This window comes from Neofelis nebulosa, chromosome 1 (genome assembly GCF_028018385.1).
Source record: "Neofelis nebulosa isolate mNeoNeb1 chromosome 1, mNeoNeb1.pri, whole genome shotgun sequence".
NCBI lineage: Eukaryota > Metazoa > Chordata > Mammalia > Carnivora > Felidae > Neofelis > Neofelis nebulosa.
In genome coordinates this window covers 172,382,988-172,405,977 of record NC_080782.1, presented here as the reverse complement: position 1 = coordinate 172,405,977, position 22,990 = coordinate 172,382,988, and the positions used below count along the sequence as shown (strand labels likewise).

General features: G+C 36.9%; 1 protein-coding gene across 9 annotated transcripts in view; it reads left to right on the top strand.

The window, feature by feature from the left end:
• The window catches only part of PCCA (propionyl-CoA carboxylase subunit alpha), a 418,714-nt gene that overhangs the window by 178,622 nt on the left and 217,102 nt on the right, over positions 1 to 22,990 (top strand). For all 9 annotated transcript variants that reach the window (XM_058743649.1, XM_058743656.1, XM_058743625.1 and 6 more), the window contains 2 exons: positions 18,445 to 18,588; positions 19,946 to 20,020. In XM_058743649.1, the coding sequence (XP_058599632.1) occupies positions 18,445 to 18,588; positions 19,946 to 20,020 (219 nt within the window). The remainder of the gene's footprint in view (positions 1 to 18,444; positions 18,589 to 19,945; positions 20,021 to 22,990) is intronic.

Genomic DNA, 22,990 nt, shown 5'->3' with positions numbered 1-22,990 from the left:
TTTGAATTTCCCCTTCCCTCAGAAAGATAGGTGTACATTAGAGCCAGGTTGGCTCACTCTCCTCAGGGTCAAGGAAGGGCAGATATGGCAGCAACTCTTACATAAGCCCTGAGTTTAATAGTTTTGGGGTTCCTCTCCTGTGCTTCTTACTCTTCTGCATGTGCAGGGAAATAAGGCCTTTATCACATTGCCTTATATGGAATTGAGATGTGGGGAATAGTGCTAACATGTTCTATGACTAAATAATTGGTTTCTTCTCCCATCTACAAACCATTTGTTTCTTGGCAAGATTACCAAATAAATGTGGATTAAAACAAAACAAAACCAGGTGTGATTTGTTATTTTTCCTTCTTCACCTCTTGCCTCTTTGACTTGGTATATTGTTTTTTCTTCCTATGTAGATATTTTTTGTTTTAAGTCTTACAGTTGCATTTTAAATATCTTATTTTTGGTGTTATAACATACTTAGGCTTTTCCTACTCATTCATAAATTAAATATTTTTCTTACATGTTTTCTTTTAGTACTTATTTCATCTTTCCTGGTGAAGTTTTCACTTCATCTGAAATTTGATTTTATCTATTTATCTTTTTTTTTTTTTTTTTAAACGTTTATTTATTTTTGAGACAGAGAGAGACAGATCATGAACGGGGGAGGGTCAGAGAGAGGGAGACACAGAATCCGAAACAGGCTTCAGGTCCTGAGCTGTCAGCACAGAGCCCGACGCGGGGCTCGATCTCACGGACTGCGAGATTATGACCTGAGCCGAAGTCAGCCGCTTAACCGACTGAGCCACTCAGGCGCCCCTGATTTTATCTATTTAAAAAATGGCTACCTGCAGGTCACGATCTTGCGGTCCATGAGTTCGAGCCCCGCGTCAGGCTCTGGGCTGATGGCTCGGAGCCTGGAGCCTGTTTCCGATTCTGTGTCTCCCTCTCTCTCTCTGCCCCTCCCCCATTCATGCTCTGTCTCTCTCTGTCCCAAAAATAAATAAAAAACGTTGAAAAAAAAAATTTAAAAAAAAAATGGCTACCTGATTGTCACAACCATCTTTGAATAATTTTTCTTTTATGTAGTAATTGGAAGTCACCTTAATTATATCATGAATTCTCATATGTATGTAGATCTGTTTTCTTTTTTAACCTTTCTGTTTAATCATGTGCTAGTACCACACGGTTTGGGATGTTATATCTCTGTGTTATAACACAATATCCAGCAGGACTGTTCCTTTCTCATTACTCTTATTTTTTTATATGATGTTTTAGAATTCACTTATTTCGTTTATATTTAACCAAAGAAAAAGATTAAAATGATGAAATTGCTGAACTATTAGATAAATGTTTCTAATTTTCCAGAGATATTAAGTCCTTAAAAGATGTTCTTAATAAGAAAAATGGTTATTAAAACCATTTATGTTTTTGTCATCATATTTCTTCATACTTTAATTTGAAAGAATATATTGTTTCCCTTTTACAAAAATGAATGGAAATTGGCATATTTATATTTAATTCTGCTGTCTTTTCCCCCTAACTCTTCATTTTTGCTATTTTTATTAGTTTTATATTACTGTAACATTTCTGTAGCAGAACTCTCCTAGTGTCTTCCCTTTTTGTATTTTAACTTGTTTTTATGGTCACCAGCAGCATCTTTCCATAGCCTCATGATTAATCAGTTCTTCATTTTGATTCATCTTATGGTTATATGTTCTTCTTTTTCTTTCTTTTAAAACCAAGAACTTATTTTTTTTTTTTTTTAATTTTTTTTTTCAACATTTTTTTATTTATTTTTGGGACAGAGAGAGACATAGCATGAACGGGGGAGGGGCAGAGAGAGAGGGAGACACAGAATCGGAAACAGGCTCCAGGCTCCGAGCCATCAGCCCAGAGCCTGACGCGGGGCTCAAACTCACGGAATGCGAGATCGTGACCTGGCTGAAGTCGGACGCTTAACCGACTGCGCCACCCAGGCGCCCCTCCAAGAACTTATTTTTGAGAGGTATCCATCGTGTATTTTCTGAGTTCTTAGATGGGTGGTAAGGTTGTGTTTATAACTGAAAAATTTCCTTTCACCTGGGTATAAAATTCTGGGGTTTGAGATAGCTGAATTAGCATGTTACTGGACTTTTGATCCAATACCAACCCTTGAGTAACTACCAAAATTCACTAAGAAAACAGAAAGAAAGAAAGAGGAAAAGGAATTAGAGAAAGGAGAGATGAGAAATCACTTGGGGGGCGCCTGGGTGGCGCAGTCGGTTAAGCGTCCGACTTCAGCCAGGTCACGATCTCGCGGTCCGTGAGTTCGAGCCCCGCGTCAGGCTCTGGGCTGATGGCTCGGAGCCTGGAGCCTGTTTCTGATTCTGTGTCTCCCTCTCTCTCTGCCCCTCCCCCGTTCATGCTCTGTCTCTCTCTGTCCCAAAAATAAATTTTAAAAAAGTTGAAAAAAAAAAATTAAAAAAAAAAAGAGAAATCACTTGGAAGAGAGAAGGCTCTTTAAACTGATCTGTGTGGGGAACTACAGCTGTAGGGAGGGAACAGCCAGTGCTGCTAGGGAAAGAAGAGCAGGAGGAAAGCTCTTGCTTGTTCTTTGCTTTTGTTTAGGGACAGTTATTGCCTCTCCCTCACAGGGGAGCCTCGTATTGATGGCTCTGACCAATTTGAATTAATTTAGCTGATTCTTTTAATATTTTTTATATCTTCTTAATCACTACATGTACACAGGTCTTTCTTGATTTCCCATTTTCTTCTGTCAGCGTCTCACTTTGTCCACACCCTCTGCACAAATGCACATTTCCCATCTTTCTAGTCTACTATGTCATGATTTGGGTTAGCTCAGTGTTTGGGATTTTATTATGACCACAGTGTGAACACTATTCACAGCAGTCCTGTTGTCACCTAAGATTACTTTCACTTTCCTGCACCAGTTTTTCTTTACTGTTAAAAATTGTCTTTGTTTGCTTAGTTTTCTGTGTGCCTATCACTTATGTATCCAAAAACTTGTCCCATGTTTGAGTATTTGCAAGCACATTGAGTTTTCTGTCAGTTTTACTTTTTGGTAGAAATAGTTGGTTCCTTTTGACTTACTGTAGTCTGGACTGGTTGCCTTCTACATTTGCATTTTGACTTTTTAGCTGAGATTTCCCTACTTTGTCCTGAAGATTCCTTACACTTCCCTTTTTTGGATCTCTTTTCCCCTGCATTTTTGTCGTAAACATTCGTTTATTCCCTTTTTTCCTGGAACACATCTTTAAAAGGTAGCTTCCTAAGAACTAGTGCACAGTACCTAAATTATATGAGAATTTGCATGAGTGCAGATGACTCTGTATTAACTTATTGTGGGGAAAAAACCCAATAGTTTTTATTGTGGTGTAATGTGCATATCGTAACATTCATCCATTTTAAGTATACAAACTCAGTAGAGTGAATGTTTGTATCCCTCCAAAATTCGTATGTTAAAACATAACTCCCAAGGTGATGGTATTTGGAGGTGAGGCTTTTGGGAGATGATTAGGTTACGAGGGTGGAGGCCTCACTAATGGAATTTGTGACCTCGTAAAAGAGACCCTAGAGAGCAACCTTCTCCCTTTTGTCATGTGAGGACAGTGAGAAAGAAGACTCCCATGTATGAATTGGAAAGTGACTCTCATCAGACATTGAATTGGCTGGCACCTTGATCTTGGACTTCCCAACCTCAGAACTGTGAAAAATAAATTTCTGTTTTTTATAAGCCACCCAGTCCATGTTATTCTGTTACAGCGTCCCAAACGGACTAAGACAACTCAATAAAATTTAAATAAATATACAGAGTTGTGCTACTAACATCAAAATCATTCTATAGAACATTTCTATCACCCCATAAAGTTACCTGTGCACATTTGAAGCCATTTCTTTTCTTTTTTTAAAAGATTTTATTTTTTTATTAAAAAAATTTTTTTTCAACGTTTTTTATTTATTTTTGGGACAGAGAGAGACAGAGCATGAACGGGGGAGGGGCAGAGAGAGAGGGAGACACAGAATCGGAAACAGGCTCCAGGCTCCGAGCCATCAGCCCAGAGCCTGACGCGGGGCTCGAACTCACGGACCCCGAGATCGTGACCTGGCTGAAGTCGGACACTTAACCGACTGCGCCACCCAGGCGCCCCAGAGATTTTATTTTTTTAAAGTAATCTCCACACCCAATGTGGGGCTCAAATTCACGACCCTGAGATCAAGAGTTGGATACTCTAATGACTGAGCTAGCCAGGTGCCCCTGTAGTCATTCCTTTTTACATCCCCACTCCCAGACAACTGTTAATTTACTTTGTTTCTGTAGTTTCCATATTTTATATTTCTGGACACTTTGTATACGTGAGATCAAACAATATATGGTCTTTTGTGTCTGACTTCTTAGCATGTTTTTGAGGTTTATTTATGGTGTAGTGTGTTTCAGTAGTCTGTTCTAATTGCTGAATAGTATTCCATTGTGTGGATATCCTATATTTTACTTCCCTACTTATAAGTTTGTGGATATTTTAATTGCGTCCACTTTTTGGCTATTGTGAATAATGCTGCTATGATGATTGAGGTATAAGAGTTTGGACAAATTATTTAATTACTCTTGGGTAGATACATAGAATGGAATTGTTTGTTGTGTGGTAAATTATCAAACTGTCCAGCTGTCTGGACAGCTGTAAAGTGGCTGCACAATTTTACATTTCCATGAATAATGTGTAAGAGTTTCAGTTCTCTACATTTCCATATCCTTCTGAATAGGTACTTTTTAATTGTCTTTTTCATGATAGCCATTCTAGTGGATACAAAATGCTATCTCTTTGGGGTTTAATTTGCTATTCCCTAATGCTTAGTGATATCAAATCGCTGAGTGCTTATTGGTCAGTCATGTTATCTCCTTTAGTTAAAGTGTCTAATCATATCCTTTGCCTAATTTTAAATTGGTTTACCTTATTATTACTGAGCTGTGGAATTATTATTTTTTTTTAAAGATTTTATTTAAGTTATCTCTACACCCAACGTGGGGCTCAAACTCACAACCTTGAGATCAAGAGTTGCACACTCCACTAACTGAGCCAGCCAGCTGCCCCTGTAAGAATTCTTTATACATTCTTGATACAGATATGCAATTTCTAGGTATTTTCTCCCAGTTTGTGGCTTGTCTTTGTATTTTCTTAATGGTGTCTTTTGAAACATAAGTTTTTTACCCATTAAAGCCCAGTTTACTATTTTTTCCTCATTTATGGATTGTGTTTTTGGTGTCGTACCTGAGCATTCTTTGTCTAACCTGAGGTCACAAAGACTTTCTCCTCTGTTTTTTTCTAGAATTTTGAGTATAGAATTCTGGATTAGAATTAACTTTCTGTTAGCGTCTTGAAGACCTTTTTCGGCTTTCTTTTAGTTTCGACTTTTGATATTGAGATGTATTTTGATTCTTGCCCATTTGTTTAAAAAATTTTTCTCCCTCTAGGGGCGCCTGGGTGGATTAGTCAGTTAAGTGTCTGACTTTAGCTCAGGCCATGATCTCACAGCTCGTGGGTTCGAGCCCTGCATCAGGCTCTGTGCTGACAACTCAGAGGCTGGAGCCTACTTCGGATTCTGTGTTTCCCACTCTCTTTGCCCCTCCCCTGCTCACACTCTGTCTCGCTCTCCTTCAAAAATAAATATTTAAAAATTAAAAAAAAAATTCTCCCTCTAGAAATTTGCAAGATCTTACCTTTGTCTCTAGTTGTGGCCAAAACTGTTAGTTGTCTACCAATTACTACTAATAAGGAAAAATAGCTTTTATCTTTTATTAACATTGTGAATTCTTTTGATACTTTTGCTTTATATTCCTATAATAAATTTTAATTAGACATAATGATTTTCCTTTTGGTGTTTTACTGGATTTTGTGAGCTAATTATAATGATTTTGAATCTTTACTTTTTTAAATACTGTCTTTACCAGACTTAATATTATATGTATTTTTTGAAACTGTGAGAATATTGTATAGGTAATAGGCATTATGTGTTCCTTAAATATTAAAACTCAGATGTGAATCCATTTGTATTGGTATCTTTCTCAGTGGTAGGTCTTTAAACAACTTTCTAATTCCTTTTGTGGTAGACTGTCAATACTTCATGAGGTAATATGATCTATTCATAATCAAGATCATTGAAGGTTAATGATTTATTCATGTTCTTCTAGACTTTTTAAAATACTTTTTAAGTGTATTTATTTATTTTGTGTGTGTGTGAGAGAGCATGAGCAGGGGAGAGGCAGAGAGAAAGGGAGACAATCTCTCAGCGCAGAGCCTGATGTGGAGCTCAAACTCATGAACCATGAGATCATGACCTGAGCTGAAGTTGGATGCTTAACCAACTGAGCCACTCAGGTGCCCGAGTTTGTTTTTTTTTTTTTTTTTTTTTTTTATTGGATCTATTTGATTTACAAAGAGATATGTAGAATTTCTCATCATAATTAAAAAAAATAGGGATGCCTGGGTGGCTCAGTTGGTTAAGTGTTTGGCTCAGGTCATGACCTTCACGGTTTATGGGATTGAGCCCTGTATTGGTTTCCATGCTGACAGCCTTGAGCCTGCTTGGGATTCTTGCTCTCCCTCTCTTTCTGCCCCTCCCTCACCTTCTCTCTCAAAAATAAGTAAGTAAATAAAAATATATTTTATCTTTTAGAGAAGTTTTAGGTTTACAGAAAGATGAGTAGGAAGTACAAAGAGTTCCTATATACCTTTTTACCCATCCAGCCTTAGTTCCCCCTATTATTAATGTTTTGTATTAGTGTGGTATATTTGTTACAATCGATGAACCAGTGTTGACACATTGTTATTAACCAGTAATTTACATTAGGGTTCATTCTTGGTGTTGTACATTCAGTGGGTTTTGACAAATATTTGATGACATGTATCCACCATTACAGTGTCATGCAGAGTAGTTTCACTGCTCTAAAAATTCTTGCATTCAGGACCTTCTTGCATTTCTTTCCTTGGCTCTTTCCCTCTTTCTTATTTCTTTCCTTCCCCACCCGCCCCCATCCCTTCCTTCTTTTTCTTCCTCCATGTGTCAGTTTTTCTGTCTCTTTTATGCATGGTAATTGTCAAACATACAAAAGTCCTAAGAAGAGCAAGAGTGGTATGGTAAAGTCCCGTGAATCTGTAACCTAGCTTTGTGTTTACTTTGCTCATATTGTTTTATATAAGCCTTGCTTTTGTCCCTTTTAGCTGGAGTATTTTAACAAAAATCTCAGACATTATGTAATTTCATCTGTTACTACTTCAGTGTACATCTATATTCATTCTGCAGCAAGTTGTCCTTGCATTTTAAGCAATGTTTACTTTGCATATTTATCTATATATCTATATCTATGTATGGTAGGTATATGTTTATGACATTTTACTTGCATTGTGTACCTTGTATCATGATATCATATCTTTGTCTTGTTTAAAGGGTTTAATTAAAAAAAATTTTTTTTAACATTTATTTTTGAGGGAGGCAGTGTGAGAAGGGAAGGGGCAGAGAGACAGAGGGAGACAAAGAATCTGAAGCAGGCTCCAGGCTCTGAGCTGTCAGCACAGAGCCCAACGTGGGGCTCAAACTCATGAGCCATGAGATTATGACCTGAGCCAAAGTTGGACACTTAGCTGACTGAGCCACACAGGTGCTCTTGTGTTCTGTTATTTGATATTTATGTTGCTCTTCCAGGCTTCTAATTCGAGTTCTAATGGCTACATCTTTTCCTTAAAGTATTCAACTAAGTTGCATAGTTGGGAAATCGTGTTATTTTATCCCAGAAATTCCCCTTGAGCATGGGGGTATGTGTGCATGTGTTACTACCCTTGAAGTTTCTAAACAGCCCCATTGCTTTTTTTTTTTTTTTTCCTCCTGTTCCTCAGCTGCTCTGTTTCACTAGGTATCTATAGTCATTATTCTGAATGATTGGCCTGTCCCTGATGGGTAAGCTGCCTCCTGTGGCTTTACTGTAGTTGATTTTGGGTTCAGTACTGAGTTCTGTTTGTTGTAATATTCAAAGTGGCAGCAGTCCTTCGAGTGGTTGAAGACACAGCCTTATCTACTCCTGAGGTCAGGAAGAGCATATATCTCTTCGTGTTCTCTTCGTCTCCAGGAGAATCCAGCTAATATTCATTCACTACTCAGACTTGTTAGCCGAGTGATCAGGGACTCTCCCGGAGCCTTTAGCGACTTTGTTTTCTGGCAGCATAGATCTCTGCAGGCCAAGCTGTCTCCCTGACCTCTTCTTTCATATCTTTTCCTGGGGATCTCTGAAGCTGGCCTCCAGGTGTCCCCCAGCCCACGGGAGACCACAGCCACCTGCTCTTCATCACTGTTTGCAGTATCCTGAACTGCTCACTGACTCTGGGGGAAATAGAGACCATAGGATTTGGAGTGGAGCGGTGCTGGTTTGGCCATCTTCCAAAGCAGAAATATTTAACCAGGGTTACCTGGATGTCGTTAAGCAGCTTTGGAGGAATCTGTGGACCCTCTGAAATTGGATACATGCTTTTCTAGAGAGAAATTTAGTGAGGTTCTAGACCCTAAAATGGTTCATAACAGCTATAGCTGACTAATGGGCAAGTCCTTTATTCATTGTTTTCATTAATTGCAAACATCCTCTATTCTGATTAGCGCAAGTAAATCCTAGCTCTACTCCTTCCTGGTTGTAGGACTATGAGGAAGTTCCTTAACTTTGCTATGCTTCATTACCTGCATCTATAAAGGGACAGTAACTGTAGCATGTGCTCTATAGGACTGTGGGCATTAAATGAGTTAATGCATTTAAAATGCTCAGACAAGTGCCTGATTTAGACTAAACACTCCTTCTTCCTGAGAATTTCACCATGATATTCTGCATGCTATGTTTGTTAAATGTGGTTAACATGTTTACTATTACTATTGTCATTATTAGGAAAGCTTGTCAGTAGTCATTTTTTTCAAATGGCAAACTGAGCCACAAATTAATAACTTTTTAAATTATTCTTTTGCCTGTTAACTGCAGAAACATTGTTGCAAATGAACAAATATACTTACAATAAACCACTTTGAAAGGTATCTTTTTATCATAAGGATATTTGTGCAAGAGACTAGGAGACCAGAAGAAGACTTGGAAATGTAAAAATGAAGCTGATGGGTAAAAGTGTTTGTTACATTCATATGTTATTTTTGCTTAGACCTTTTTGCTAGAAGATTAATGTTAGGACCCTGAATATACCTTTGCAAATTTGTGTGTGTGTGTAATTGCTAATTTCCAAGCGTAGGTTGTTTATAGATTTTAGTTCTTTGGGAAGACAGCCTTTATGTAGTCTACAAAGATGATAAGAACTGGAACACTGTCAAGTAGAAAGGAATAATATCTTACAGTAGTGAACGTCCAGGTGTGGTCAGCTGGCTGCCTATTCCATATCCTTAAGAAAAGACAGCTGAATTCTCCCACTTTTGTTAGATTTTAGTCAGTTGCTCATACGTGATTGCCACAGTGAAATCAGAATCTACTTTCACAATGGGATGGAAGAGAAAGTGAAGTGGAATTGATGAGATTCTATGGAGACGAGACACCCCCACCTCCCATCAGATAATTCTGCACCATGTGGTATCTTTATATTGCAGAAGGATTTTAGAAACTCTAAATTGATTTTTCCTCTTTGTTATTTCACTTATTTAAAAATTAAGAATTATTGCAATCCAAATTCTGATTTCTAAGAATTGACTGTAACTGACAAATACCATATTCTAATTTCAGAGCAGTTTTGGATTTTAAAAATATTCAGGATTGTCCATACTAAAAGAGTTCGGTCTTCTTTGAAGTTACAGTGTTGATTGAAAGAATAATTGATGCAATTAGGATAAATTAATAGGGAAAATGGATTTGTGACTAATTTGTAAAATTACATTTTTGCCAGAAGGGACATTTTAGATACGGGCAGAAGTTGACCTTTTTGATTATTTTTAAAGTCAGGCCAAGGTTCACAGACTGGCTTAGAGTAAGCCAGAACTGGAGTGTTCTGGAATATTTGAAGCCAGTCTCATATGAAACTGAGAATACAGTGTAGGCTATGCTATATTTTCCCTTTATATTTATTGAGTCTTATTAGAAAGTTGAAGGAAAGAAGTTTCTATTACTCAGATGTGAATAGGTAAACTGGTCAGATACCTTCACTTAGGTTTTTGTTTGAAAGCATATTGTGGTGTCTACTATTGAAAGACTATTTTGGTGTCTTTGAGTTCTGGACTCTTACCTAGATTTTAATTTTTCAAATTTGTTCCTGTGTTAGTTTCCTAGAGCTACTGTAACAACGTGCCACAGACAGGGTGGCCTAACCAGAAGAAAAAAATTTTTTTTAATGTATAATTTATTGTCAAATTGGTTTTGACAACACCATACAACACCCAGTGCTCATCCCAACAGGTGCCCTCCTCAATGCCTGTCACCCGCTTCCCCTCTCCCCCACCCCCATCAACCCTCAGTTTGTTCTCAGTATTTAAGAGTCTCTTATGGTTTGCCTCCTTCCCTCTCTGTAACTTTTTTTCCCCCTTCCCCTACTCCCTGGTCTTCTGTTAAGTTTCTCAGGATCCACATATGAGTAAAAACATATGGTATCTGTCTTTCTCTGCCTGACTTATTTCACTTAGCATAACCAGCAGAAATTTATTTTCTCATAGTTCTGGCTAGAAGTCTAAAATCAGTGTTGGTTTCTTCTGGTGGCCTCTCTCTGTGGCCTGCAGATGGCCATCTTGTCTCTGTGTCTTCCCATGGTCTGTCTTCTGTGCTGTGTGTTCGTGTCCTAATTTCTTCTTCTTTTTTTCAAAAAAAAGAACATTAAAAAAATTTTTTTTTAATGTTTATTGTTGAGAGAGACAGAGCGCAAGCATGGGAGGGGCAGAGAGCGAGGGAGACACAGAATCTGAAGCAGGCTCCAGGCTCTGAGCTGTCAGCACAGAGCCCGACGTGGGGCTTGAACCCACAGACAGCGAGATCATGACCTGAGCTGAAGTCGGACACTTAACCGACTGACTCACCCAGGTGCCCCCCTAATCTCTTCTTTTAAGGACATTAGTCATGTGGGATTAGGGCCCACCCTAATGACCTCATTTTAAGTTAATTGCCTCTTTGAAGACCCTGTCTCCAAATACAGTCATATTCTGAGGTACTAGGGGTTAGGGCTTAAACATATGAAATGGGGGAAGAGGGGGGACACAGTTCAGCCCATAACATAAAACCGTTATCCTTTCTTCATCTAGTTATTTGTGTGGGGAAGCTCTATAATAGAATCTCTTCAGTTTTTACTGCCACACTTGAATATAGCCATTCTTTTCTTTTTTTTTTTTTTAATTAATTAATTAATTAATTTTTTAATATATGAAATTTACTGTCAAATTGGTTTCCATACAACGCCCAGTGCTCATCCCAAAAGGTGCCCTCCTCAATACCCATCACCCACCCTGCCCTCCCTCCCACCCCCCATCAACCCTCAGTTTGTTATTATTTTCAAGGTGAGTTTACAGGAATCCTATGTTGGGGCCCATTTCCCAATGTGCTTTTTATCTTTGAGTGCTGTGGATCAAAATCTAATAACTTTAGATCTTTATTTTGAAATCCTGTATTCTCAGAAGGTAGAGCATCAGAATTTTAATAGATGTATGCTAGGCTCTGTTCTGGACAAGGAAGCTCTCTGAACCGAAAGAGCACAACCAAAAATAATGGCATCTGTTATACTTTCAGGCTGGAATAACACAAACCGAACAGGGATCTGTTATGCCAAATACCATTATGAAACTCAGTTTTATATAACAGGGCAATTTCCTCATAATTCAACAGGTAGTTACACCTAAACTACTCTGTTGAGTTGAATCAAACAGGTTCTGCTTACCAAAGAGAGCGTTCCCAAACCAAGTCTTGTAACGTTTGTTGGGTTAGATTTGATGTATTTATTTATTTTTTTTTCTTTTTTTTTTTTTAATGTTTATATTAGAGAGAGAGAGAGAGAGAGAGAGAGAGAGAGAGAGAGAGACAGTCTGTGAGCAGGGGAGGGACAGAGAGAGCTGGAGACAGAGCCTGCACAGAGCCTGATGCAAGGCCAGAACCCATGAGCTGCAAGATCATGACCTGAGCCTGTCAGGTGCTTAACTGACTGAGCCACCCAGGTGCCCCAAGACTTGATGCATTTAATAAAGATGTTTCGTAAAATCACGCTAATTTTGCAAAATTACAAAAAACATTATTTGAATATTATTCTTTTTTTAATTAAAATTTTCTTTTTCTTTTTCTTTTTTTTTTTTTTCTTTAGAGAGAGTGCACGATCAGGGGAAGGGCAGAGAGAGGGAGGGAGGGAGGGGGGAGAGAGAGGGAGGGAGGGAGGGGGGAGAGAGAGGGAGGGAGGGAGGGGGGAGAGAGAGAGAGAGAGAGAGAGAAAGAGAGAGAGAGAGAGAGAGAGAGAGAGAGAGAGAGAGAGAGACAGAGACAGGCTGAATCTGAGGCAGGCTCCAGGCTCTGAGCTGTCAGCACAGAGCCCGACACCAGACTCGAGCTCACAAGATTGTGAGATCATGGCCTGAGCCGAAGTCAGACACTTAACTGACTGAGCCACCCAGGCACCCCTGATTATTAGATACTCTTAATGTTCACTCACCAAATACCTCTTCTTTGTAACTCATATGCCTTCTCTATAAAATGAGAGTGGAGTATTAAGGAACAGGTTCATGCATATGGTGGGATTTTGTAAATTTCAGTGCTATTACATGTTAGGTATGTTGGTTGGGTCATCTTTGGGGACACCTTCTGCCTTGACTAGGCAATTGGGCCACCATTTACCAGTTGACAATTACAACCAAATACTTCTTCATTTAAGGAATTTTTAATACTTTTCATAACCCTCCTTCTCTCTCATGGCCAACACATACTTCTTTGTTCTGACTTCTCTATACTTTCTGTGACTTTTTTCTCTTTTGAACTTCCCTCAGTGTTAATTTTCATTTGAGGTTAACTTAAGTGTATAATTAGAATTGCCTGAATTTTGCTCTTCTTGAGGAAAACTTGCCTGTTACTTCATTACCTATTCTTTAAATCTTAGGAATTGTTAGGCAAATAACACAAAATATTTAAAAGTTTAAGTCAGAGAAAACCTTGAACATATTATCTACTATTGATTATTTAACACACTGGATTTTGATTAAAGAGAAAATGTTGACTAAGGCAGATATCTTTATTATTATTTTAATGTTTATTTGAGAGAGAACACAAGCAGGGGAGGGGCAGAGAGAGAGAGAGAGAGAATGAATGAATGAATCCCAAGCAGGCTCTGCACTGCCAGCACAGAGCCCGATGCGGAGCTTGAACCCACAAACTGTGAGATCATGACCTGAGCTGAGATCAAGAGTTGGATGCTTAACAAACTGAGCCACCCAAGATATCTTTATGTTTGATTGAAGATAAAATGTTGATCAAGTCAGATATCTTTATTTTAATAATATTTTATTATATAAAACAAACTTTAGTGATGTTGCTTTAATTTGTATTAATTTTATGTGAAATTCTTTCAGATGTACAAAAAAATTGCAAAATGTTACAAAGATGTTCTGAACACCTTTCACTAACATTTACATTTGCTTTATCCTTTTATCTATGTCTCTCTCTCTATGTCTTCTTTGCCTGGAACATTTAAGGGTAAATTGCAGGCCTGGTATCCCTTTACTTCTAAATACGTCTGTATTTCCTAAAAACAAGAAGAAGATTCTTTCTTTTCTTTCTTTCTTTCTTTCTTTCTTTCTTTCTTTCTTTCTTTCTTTCTTTCTTTCTTTCTTTCTTTCTTTCTTTCTTTCTTTCTTTCTTTCTTTCTTTCTTTCTTTCTTTCTTTCTTTCTTTCTTTCTTTCTTTCTTTCTTTCTTTCTTTCTTTCTTTCTTTCTTCTTTCTCTTCCTCCTCCTCCTCCTTTTTGAGTGATGGGGTGGGGGAAGGGGCGGAGGGAGGGAAGGAGAGAGAGAGAAAGAGGAGAAAGAGAATCTTAAACAGGCTCCATGCTCAGCTCAGAGCTCAATGCTGCACTTGATCCCATGACCCTGGGATCATGACCTGAGCCAAAGTCAAGAGTCAGATACCATCCAGGCACCCCAAGAAAATTATTTTACATTACTACAGTGCCATTATAAAAATCGGGATATTAACATTTACATATTATGTATCATCTAATCTGCGGATCATATTCAGATTTTACTGGTTGTTCCACTAAAGTCTTTCAGGGTAAAAGAAACCCATTTTCTGGACCCTACATTACATTTACTTGTCATACCTCTTTTTCTCCATCTAGAACAGTTTGTTAGTCTTTTTTTTTTTTCAACTATGATCTTTACATTTTTTCATGAGCACAGGCTCTTTATTTTATAGAACATCCCTCATGTTGCATCTGTCTGCTTTCTGATGATTATATTGAGGCTCTGTATCTTGTGAAGTATACAGAAAATGTACTGTCCTCCTCTGACCACCACGTAGGAGACCTGCGAGGTCTGTTTATCCCGTTACTGCTCAGGTTGACTTGGTTAACTGATGTCTCTTGCATTTCTTTACTGTAGAGTTACTACTTTTCCCTTCGTCATCAGTAAGGTATTTTATTGGGAGTTACTTCGGTACTGGAAATGTTTCATGATACTTTCACTCACTAGTTTTAGATACTTCACTGTTTGTATTTAATGAGAAATGAGGTTAAAGATTGCGATGGCAGACCCAATGCTGGAAAGACTTGTTTTTCTAAGTTTGTTAGTGTTGAAGTTTGATACATTAAGAACTCAGAGGTGAAGCAAAATCAGATTTATCTCACTGTTGGATTTGATAAGCTCAGTTATTTATTTTTTGGGGGGAAATACATTTAAAGGAACAAATACATTTGAAAACAGAGTGGCAAGAGGTCTATACACAGACACAGATATTAGTGACAGCTTGCTGGTGATCAAGAAGACAAAACTAAATGAAAATAGCAAATGGATTTATAAAAAGCTGGATGTTTGCAATCATCTGATGTAGGCATATAGAACTATATAGACTCACTCTAGCACGATTGTGTGTTCCATAGTATGACATTTCATGATTGTAGCTGTTTGCACCTATTTGAACAAAACATTAATGGAGAGATAGGGGCATTGCCAGTACAAACTGATTTATCAGCTACTAACAGACCCTGCAGAGTGCACATTCTCTCACTAATCCCAATCACAAATTTGTCTTCAAGGATTCAGAAATTCTGACTTGTTTTGGGCTTTTTTTTTTTTTTTTTTTTTTTTTTTTACTAATGTGTAATTTTTGTGGTGGGGGTAGTTTAGGTCTTTTGTTGACTAAACCATGAGATTTATATACTAGAATGTCAGTGTATTAATCTTCAAATGCAGAATCATACTATTTAGTGTATCCTTATTCATATACCTCTTGGAACTAGCACCCTTTCTACTGGGTAGAAAAATTATGTGTGAAGCCAGGTTCTCAAAAATTTTTTTGTCACAATAAGGGAATTCATTTTTGTATTTTGAATATTTAAGGCATGGTTTCTAAAAGTGTGTTCCATGGACTTCTCAACCCATAGGATATCGTCCAAAAGCAGGTGTGTGGGTGAATAAGTGCTGTATAATACCCTCCTCTTGAGAATGCCAAAGCATATTGACAGATTAATGAGTCTGAGGAGTCTTAAAAAAAAAAAAAGAAGAACATATTTAACTTAGGTGAAATCAGTGTTTTCTGAATAGAAGTGACATAGAAACCTTGTGGGTTTTTTTCCCCCCTTCCACATAATAGTCCTCTGAATATATGTTTATCGGCATTAAACTTATGTAGATTTTTCTTCTGGTGGGACAAGACAAAATTGTTGGCCTACCAGACACCAGTCTTTGAGTCTCTCTTTGAATAACCTTTCGTTCCAGTTAGCTGCCTTCACTTTCCATTGATCCTCACTCCCTGCCCTCTTTTTCCCCCCTTTTAAAACATATTTTTAAAACTTCTATTGAATTATATTTTGGCCTGGGAACTGTTTTGTCTCTTTGTATATCTCTGTTCTGATCTCTTAAGTATGGAGTTTGCCTTGCAGAGGGGAACCTGTTTCCAAGTTCTCAGAAATGGGTCTATACATGGTTATTTAAACAATGTTATGCCTACAAAATTCCTGGTAATACTAAGGCAGGGTCTAAAGGAAATGTTTCACACATTCAGTTGAATAACTTCAGAATTATATTCAAATGTATTTAGAAATATTTCTTTAACAATACTTGAACCTAAGTGGGTATGTTTTTTAAGTTCTGCAAGTAATGATTTTTGCCTTTAGCAGCTAGTTGTTATTCTAGTTACCTACTTAATTATTTTATTTTGATATGATTGTAGCTCACTAATTGAGATTGAAAAATGTGTTGTTTCTGTTCTATAATTCTAAGTTGGTGTCAAGTGGGTCCATTTTTGGATTTCGTTTAATATCGGTCTTACATACTTTTCTCTTAGACAGTTACAGAAAAGTCTTCTAAGGTAAACAGAGCCTTATAATGAATTTGGGTCTTTAAACTTTAATAATACTGTGTTTTATAGAAGACAACAGCACCTAATTATGCAGCTGTTTATGTTTACTACATTTTTTTAAGTTTTTTTTTTTAAGTAATCTCTACACCCAATGTGGGCTTGAACTCACAACCCCGAGATTAAGAGTCACATGCTCCCCTGACTGAGCCAGCCAAGCACCCCAGTTTACTACATGTTTTTATATGCATTTTTACATGAGGAGAATAGGAACGTCATACCATCTCTGGAGTGACCTGAATGCCAGCGCTGCCTCTACCATTTGCTGTAGATGTGTCTCTGGATTTGCTGCTCACTTACTCATTCAGTATATATTGATTTGCCTAGTATATTTTCTGGGCACTAGCCAGAGGAGGAAATTAAGTCATTCACTTTTAAAATTGTTTTCTCACCTATGGAGGTGTATGAATAGTATTGATACAAAGCCCTTGGCACATAGTAGGCTCACTTTGAATAGAGTGATAAGATGCCTTCCCATTCAGATTTGTTTCTAGCAGTGATAGAGGGGCTTTACATTGTTCCCTTCTTGTTATATTTATCATATAGAATCTTGTTTCTCAAAAAACCATAATTTGCTTTGAAAAATTTAATTTTTGAACTATCTAATAAGATCTTTATTTAGTGTCACGTTCATTTTGCAAAGGGTAGATGCTTATTTTAGTGATGATTTGTCATTAAAATTATGTCAAAATGTCTTAAAATGTTGTTGAAACTGTAAACAAACTCATAACACACACAGAGCTAATTATGGATGCCATCTGTTTATTTTTACAAAGCTTTTTTATTTTTTTTTTTTTTTTAAGACCATGGCATTGTCTGCTTATGATAAGCTTCGAGATTATTATAATGACTAAGTCCTGTCCTTCAATTAGTGTAGTTGAAGATGGGAAGACAATTCGTTTGTTCATTGACCTTTTCCCGTGTCAGAGTTTATGAAATCGGACATGTCATGATAAAGAAACTATTAAGAGGTGCATTTGGAACATGCTTTAGTTTTTATGAGAAAAGAAATTGGTATTTAAAGTAACAGATGTGGCTAAAGTTTTAAATTTTTAAAACTTCTTCAAGGTTTTTGATGAGAGACATATCATTTGCTCCTTATCAGTGCCATAAGTGGCTTTTTTGTAGCTTCGTTAAATTTAGGAACTTGCGAGCAATCAAGCAAATTCATAATGATGTGTATCCCTGTTAGCATCCCTCTATGTCAGTGCATGTTTTTGTACATGTGTATCCCATGTGTGAGTGTGGAAGGCCAGGGATCCCCATGACAGCATCATCCAAAGTAGTTATCGGCAATTTGCTGAGAAAGCAGAGTGATTTCACTGGCTCAGTTTTGCTATTGTGCATGCTAAGCACTCCCCATGTAAGTCTGAAGGGAAAACAACCTGCAGGATCCATCTGCTCCTTTCTGCTACACTGCATTGATGTAAGAGTACGCTAATCTGGTTGCTTGTCAGGACAGGTTAGTGAAAGCATGAGAGTGAGTGAGACCAGGCTAGCTTAGTGCTTTGGAAAATCATAAGCTGCCTCTGTGGATGCCATGCTAAGTGTAGCAGAATAGTTGATTACCAGCCATACCGAGGATTGCAGCTAAATATGTAATTTTCAGATAAGAATTAGTTTCAGAATTGAAAGTGGGAAGCATTGCTGGACGACATCTAATTAAAAACTGAGACAAGTGATACAGATAGTTTACAAATACTTTTTAGGCATTGGGGTTTTTTTCTTTTAAATCATGCTTTGTATTAGATTGTGCTTGTTTAGTTTTATTCTCTCGGTTTTTTAGTTAAAAATGATTAAATGTTATGTATAATTAACCCCATTTTGTCCAGGAACTGCTGAAATTGTTCTTGCCTATTCTGTTTATTCCCTTTTCCTACACCTATTGACTGGCAGATATTGGCCTTGCAGGTGGAGCATCCTGTCACAGAATGCATTACTGGCCTGGACCTAGTCCAAGAAATGATCCGTGTTGCCAAGGGTTACCCTCTCAGGCACAAACAAGCTGATATTCCCATCAACGGCTGGGCAGTTGAATGTCGGGTGTATGCTGAGGTAAAATGAATGATGTTCACAGGAAGCATGGTGGTTGTGTCCCGAGACGTGGGACCAGGGAAAACTAAACAGCAAGAGCAAGTTAGGGCTTCATAACCCATGTGATGTGTTTGCTTATGTAATAGAGAATCAAACCAGGCAAAAGAGGGGGCAGTTTTGACGCAATGCAAAATAGTTTTAAAAGACCGAGTTTGTTTAAGTTCTGTGTATTTCTGTGCACGGGCAAGATAGCCACCAATCAGTTTAAGGGGCAACAAAGCATTCGTTAAATGTTCTTGCTTTTGTTAAATATTCAGTATGTTTGCATGGACCAGGGTTTTTATTTTGTTTGTTTTCAGATCACATTTGAAACAAACAGAATCATTTATTTCTCTGTTGTTGTTTGTCTTTTGCTTTTTGTTTTTAAGAGCCTACCCTGCATACACATTAGTTGTTAATATTAACTTAAATTTTTTTGCAAGTTTATTTTCTGATAAACCTTATGATTACATGAAAGTAGTGATTGAAATTTAAATTGCAAAGCTTTCATTCATAATTTTAATTATGGAATTTATGCCTAAGCTTTCAGTCCAAATCTTTTGTATTATCTTATAACTATATTAATCAGATAATAAAGCAATCAACATCTGAAAATGCTTTTTTCAATGAGTGAAACAATTCAAGGAAGCATTTAATACTATCTTTTGCTTTTAGAATTCAAAGTCCTTTAAAAAAAAAATTAATGGTACCTGTGTTTAAGAATACTTGAAGTTGTTTTGAAATGTTTTTCAAGGATCTTGAGAATATACTTGCCCGGGTTATTGTTCTTGCTTTTTATCATATTTTAAATGGTATTGTTATGACACTGAACTCATTTAATTTTTATTCTGATCTAAGATATTTACAAGTGGGGCATATATCTAATAATAGCACATGCAAAGTTTTTTTTTCAGGTCTTTACTTGAAGAACCAAAATTCTCCAATTTTGCCATATGTGAACTGTTTTGAGAGCAAGAAAAACAGTTATCTTTAGTGCACTACAGTTGCTGTTCTGAACTTGGGGATGTTTTGATGTAACGCCTAGGTTATTTTATTTTTGCCCAAGGCATTTGAAGACAATTTATAAAATGTTGGCATTTTACCAATTTCAATAAAGTATGACTAAGGTCAGGCTCAATTCTGCTTACATTTCAGTTTAATTTTTAAATACTTCTCTAATCTAGAGTGAGTATAAGACAGTGATCTTAGGAAATCGTGATTTGGTAAATACTGTGTGTTGAAAATAGATCTATAAATGCTTTTTCATTGTATAAATATTTAACCTTACTTTGCTGATTTATATTTCAAAGACTGTGCTTCCTTTCCTTTGAACTTTCAGGACCCCTACAAGTCTTTTGGTTTACCGTCCGTTGGGAGATTGTCTCAGTACCAAGAACCAATACATCTACCTGGTGTAAGTCATTAAGCTGCAATGCCAAGTGAGGGGTTAAAATCTTGATTTATGTCATACTTTTATGTTAAAGCATGTCAACACCAAAGGGTATAAATAGAAGGACAAGTGAAATTTGTGGATAAATCACAGTTTTTTGTTATTTTTTTAAAAAAAATATTTTGTACTTGGTGATGCGTAGGGAAGTCAGAATTCCCTTCACAGGGAAGTCTAGAGACATCTGACTTCTGAATAAATGATAGTTTACAGTGTTCCCAATTCTTTTGAAAATGGTAATGAAAAAGATCACAGGATCCTAAGAATGGGAAATGACTTTTCTGTATTACTTTAATATTTTCAATAAATCTAACCTAGCTTCCCTGTATAGTCAGATGTCACGAAATTCAGCCTCTTAATTGAAATGGATTAAGGAAAACAAAGTGTGCCTCATTCTATTAAGTGTCACGTACTTTAAGAAGTACATATTTCTACCAGTTAAAGAAAAGTGATCACTGTCCACTTAATTCATAGTTCTTCTATATTTAATAAGTGTTCTTTAAATAGTTTTTGTTGCATATAAAGAACAAGGGCATACCCTTTTTCTTAAGGTAGTGTGTGTGTGTGTGTGTGTGTGTGTGTGTGTGTGTATATATATACACACACACACACACACACACACATACCATTATGTTAACTAGTGGATGACAAGACGGTACCATCTGTGAATATGATTATTCAGTCTGATTACTGGCATGAAGATGGTGAAAGATTACAGGAAGGATCCTAAATTTGAAGATGTTATTGGATATATGATTTATTTCACTTTTTAAATTGTTTTTGCCCATATGCGTTCTGAAGAGACTTGACCCTTTCTAGGCTGGGAGACTCCATGCTGTGTTCAAAGCCTGAAGGCAGAAAAAAAATTGTAAAGATTTAACAGGCATTATGTGACGTTAAATAGCAGATGAGAAAACCAGTATCATAGGGACATATCTAAACATTTTTTTAATCAAACAAAAAAGTATTAAATAAGAATTCATAATGATTACTCTAGTTGTTAGAAGTTTTCACCATGTTGTAATAGCTAACAGGATGTCAAACATTTTGCCCTCGCAAGTTTTTGCAATTTGCAATTTTCAAACGTGAGACCTGTTGAAAGTACAAGTGATAATGGACAAACTATACCCCCTACAGTCTTTGTCCCACCAAATCTTTCTTCAATTAATGCTGCAGCAGGAGTTTTATGTAATAACATTTGCAGTTGTGAGCCATCCATAGAAAGAAAAAACAATTAAAATGCCTTAAATGTTCTGCTTACTGCTGTTATTTGCTTGTGTGAATGTTGCATGTCAGCTAAATGGACCAAGGAATAGATAAAGTGATTGGGTGCGGGAGAGTGCACACCAAGCTTTGTCTATCATTATTGCTGGGAGCAATCAAATTGATGTCAGCAGGACAGTAGATGCGTTGACAGCTGTAATTATGTATCTCCATGGTGATCACTTTTGGCCTGTCATGGAGGCCCACGAGTCCCCTTCCTTGGAAGCATTTAATCAGATTGGGCTGTCACTTGTCAGGTAGACATGGCGGGCTGGGAGTTGGACTGAGGGGGAGAGGTGAATGGAGCATGAAGGGTGGGAGACGGCTGGTAGTTTCACACGGTCCACCGTTGATACAGAAGAAAGACATTTAAATTACGCTAGATGTTTTCTGAGCAATGGCTTGAGACCCTCAATACACAGGTGCCTGGGTGTTGGTGTTTCCTCCTTGCCTCTTTAACTAGATCAGTTGGTTTTAATTTAGGAAACTTTTTGGTTATTACCCTTTTTTTTTTTTTTTTTGGTCACAGGAATACATACTTGAACGTTAACTTACAGTTTGTAGTTTTCACTTGCTTTTTTAAGCCTACAATTTACTCATTCTGGCTTTGTGCAAGATTTTTTGTGTGTGTCTTTGATCACCACATTTTATAAATTTGGTAGTTTCTGTAATTTTGTTCTCAGAAATTTGGTTACAATTCCATTTGACTTATTCTTAAAGCTTTGTGTGCAAAAGCTAAGATATATATATGTTTTTGTGTGTAGCCTTTGTTTCCATCGGGGAATAGCAACTTAGTTTGACTTTGAATTCATTGTTAGAAATAAAAAAAAAAGCCGATGATTATTTGAAAACTACATAAGCAGGAAATTATAAGTCAGAGTCTTCATGCTTTGTTACAGTTTTAAATTACAAATGTTGATTTGCTAATGAGACATGTGTTTGATTAGAGATGTGTGTTGATTATGTATAATACCTCTTGATTTTACCCTATGTATTTTTAAATTAAAATGACATACCTTCTGTGATCATAATTTTAGTAAATGAAATAGTTATATCTAAGAGCCCTAGGTAACTTAACTTTCAGGATGGTGTTGTTCAAAGTGACTAAAATTTTAAATTATGAACCAGAGAAGAGTGTAACAAATAATCTTTACTGTCTATGTTATTTTACCAGTGGGTTGAACATTAAAGTTCTGCACTAGGTTTATAGCAGTTTACATAGCAAATAGGAGGATATATTTAAAGCCAAAGATCTTAGAATTTTTACCAATCTCAGTTGGAAACACAGCTTTAGCAAGCATGCTCTGGTTTTAAATAATACATGGTGATAAAATAAGCTTTTTAACTTTTTGCTACTAAAATTAAGAAAATGCAAGTTCAGAAGGCTCTTTTCTGCTATGTAAGTTGGATGCCAGCTGCCATTTGGGGGCTCTGTAAATGTGGGGAGAGGGTAGATTATGATTTTATTGCTTTCACAGCTGCCCCATTAATTCTTTTCTAGTTTTTATCAACACTGTGTATTTCATAGCACTGAAGTATGTTTTCAGAAAATAGAAAGCCAGGATATTTTTAAGTGTGCTGAGTGACTGTCATTTAAAATTGAGATTTTCATATATGAATGTGAATGTAAATACAAATAACCATACTTTTGTGTTTGCAAATGCAGAGATAAAA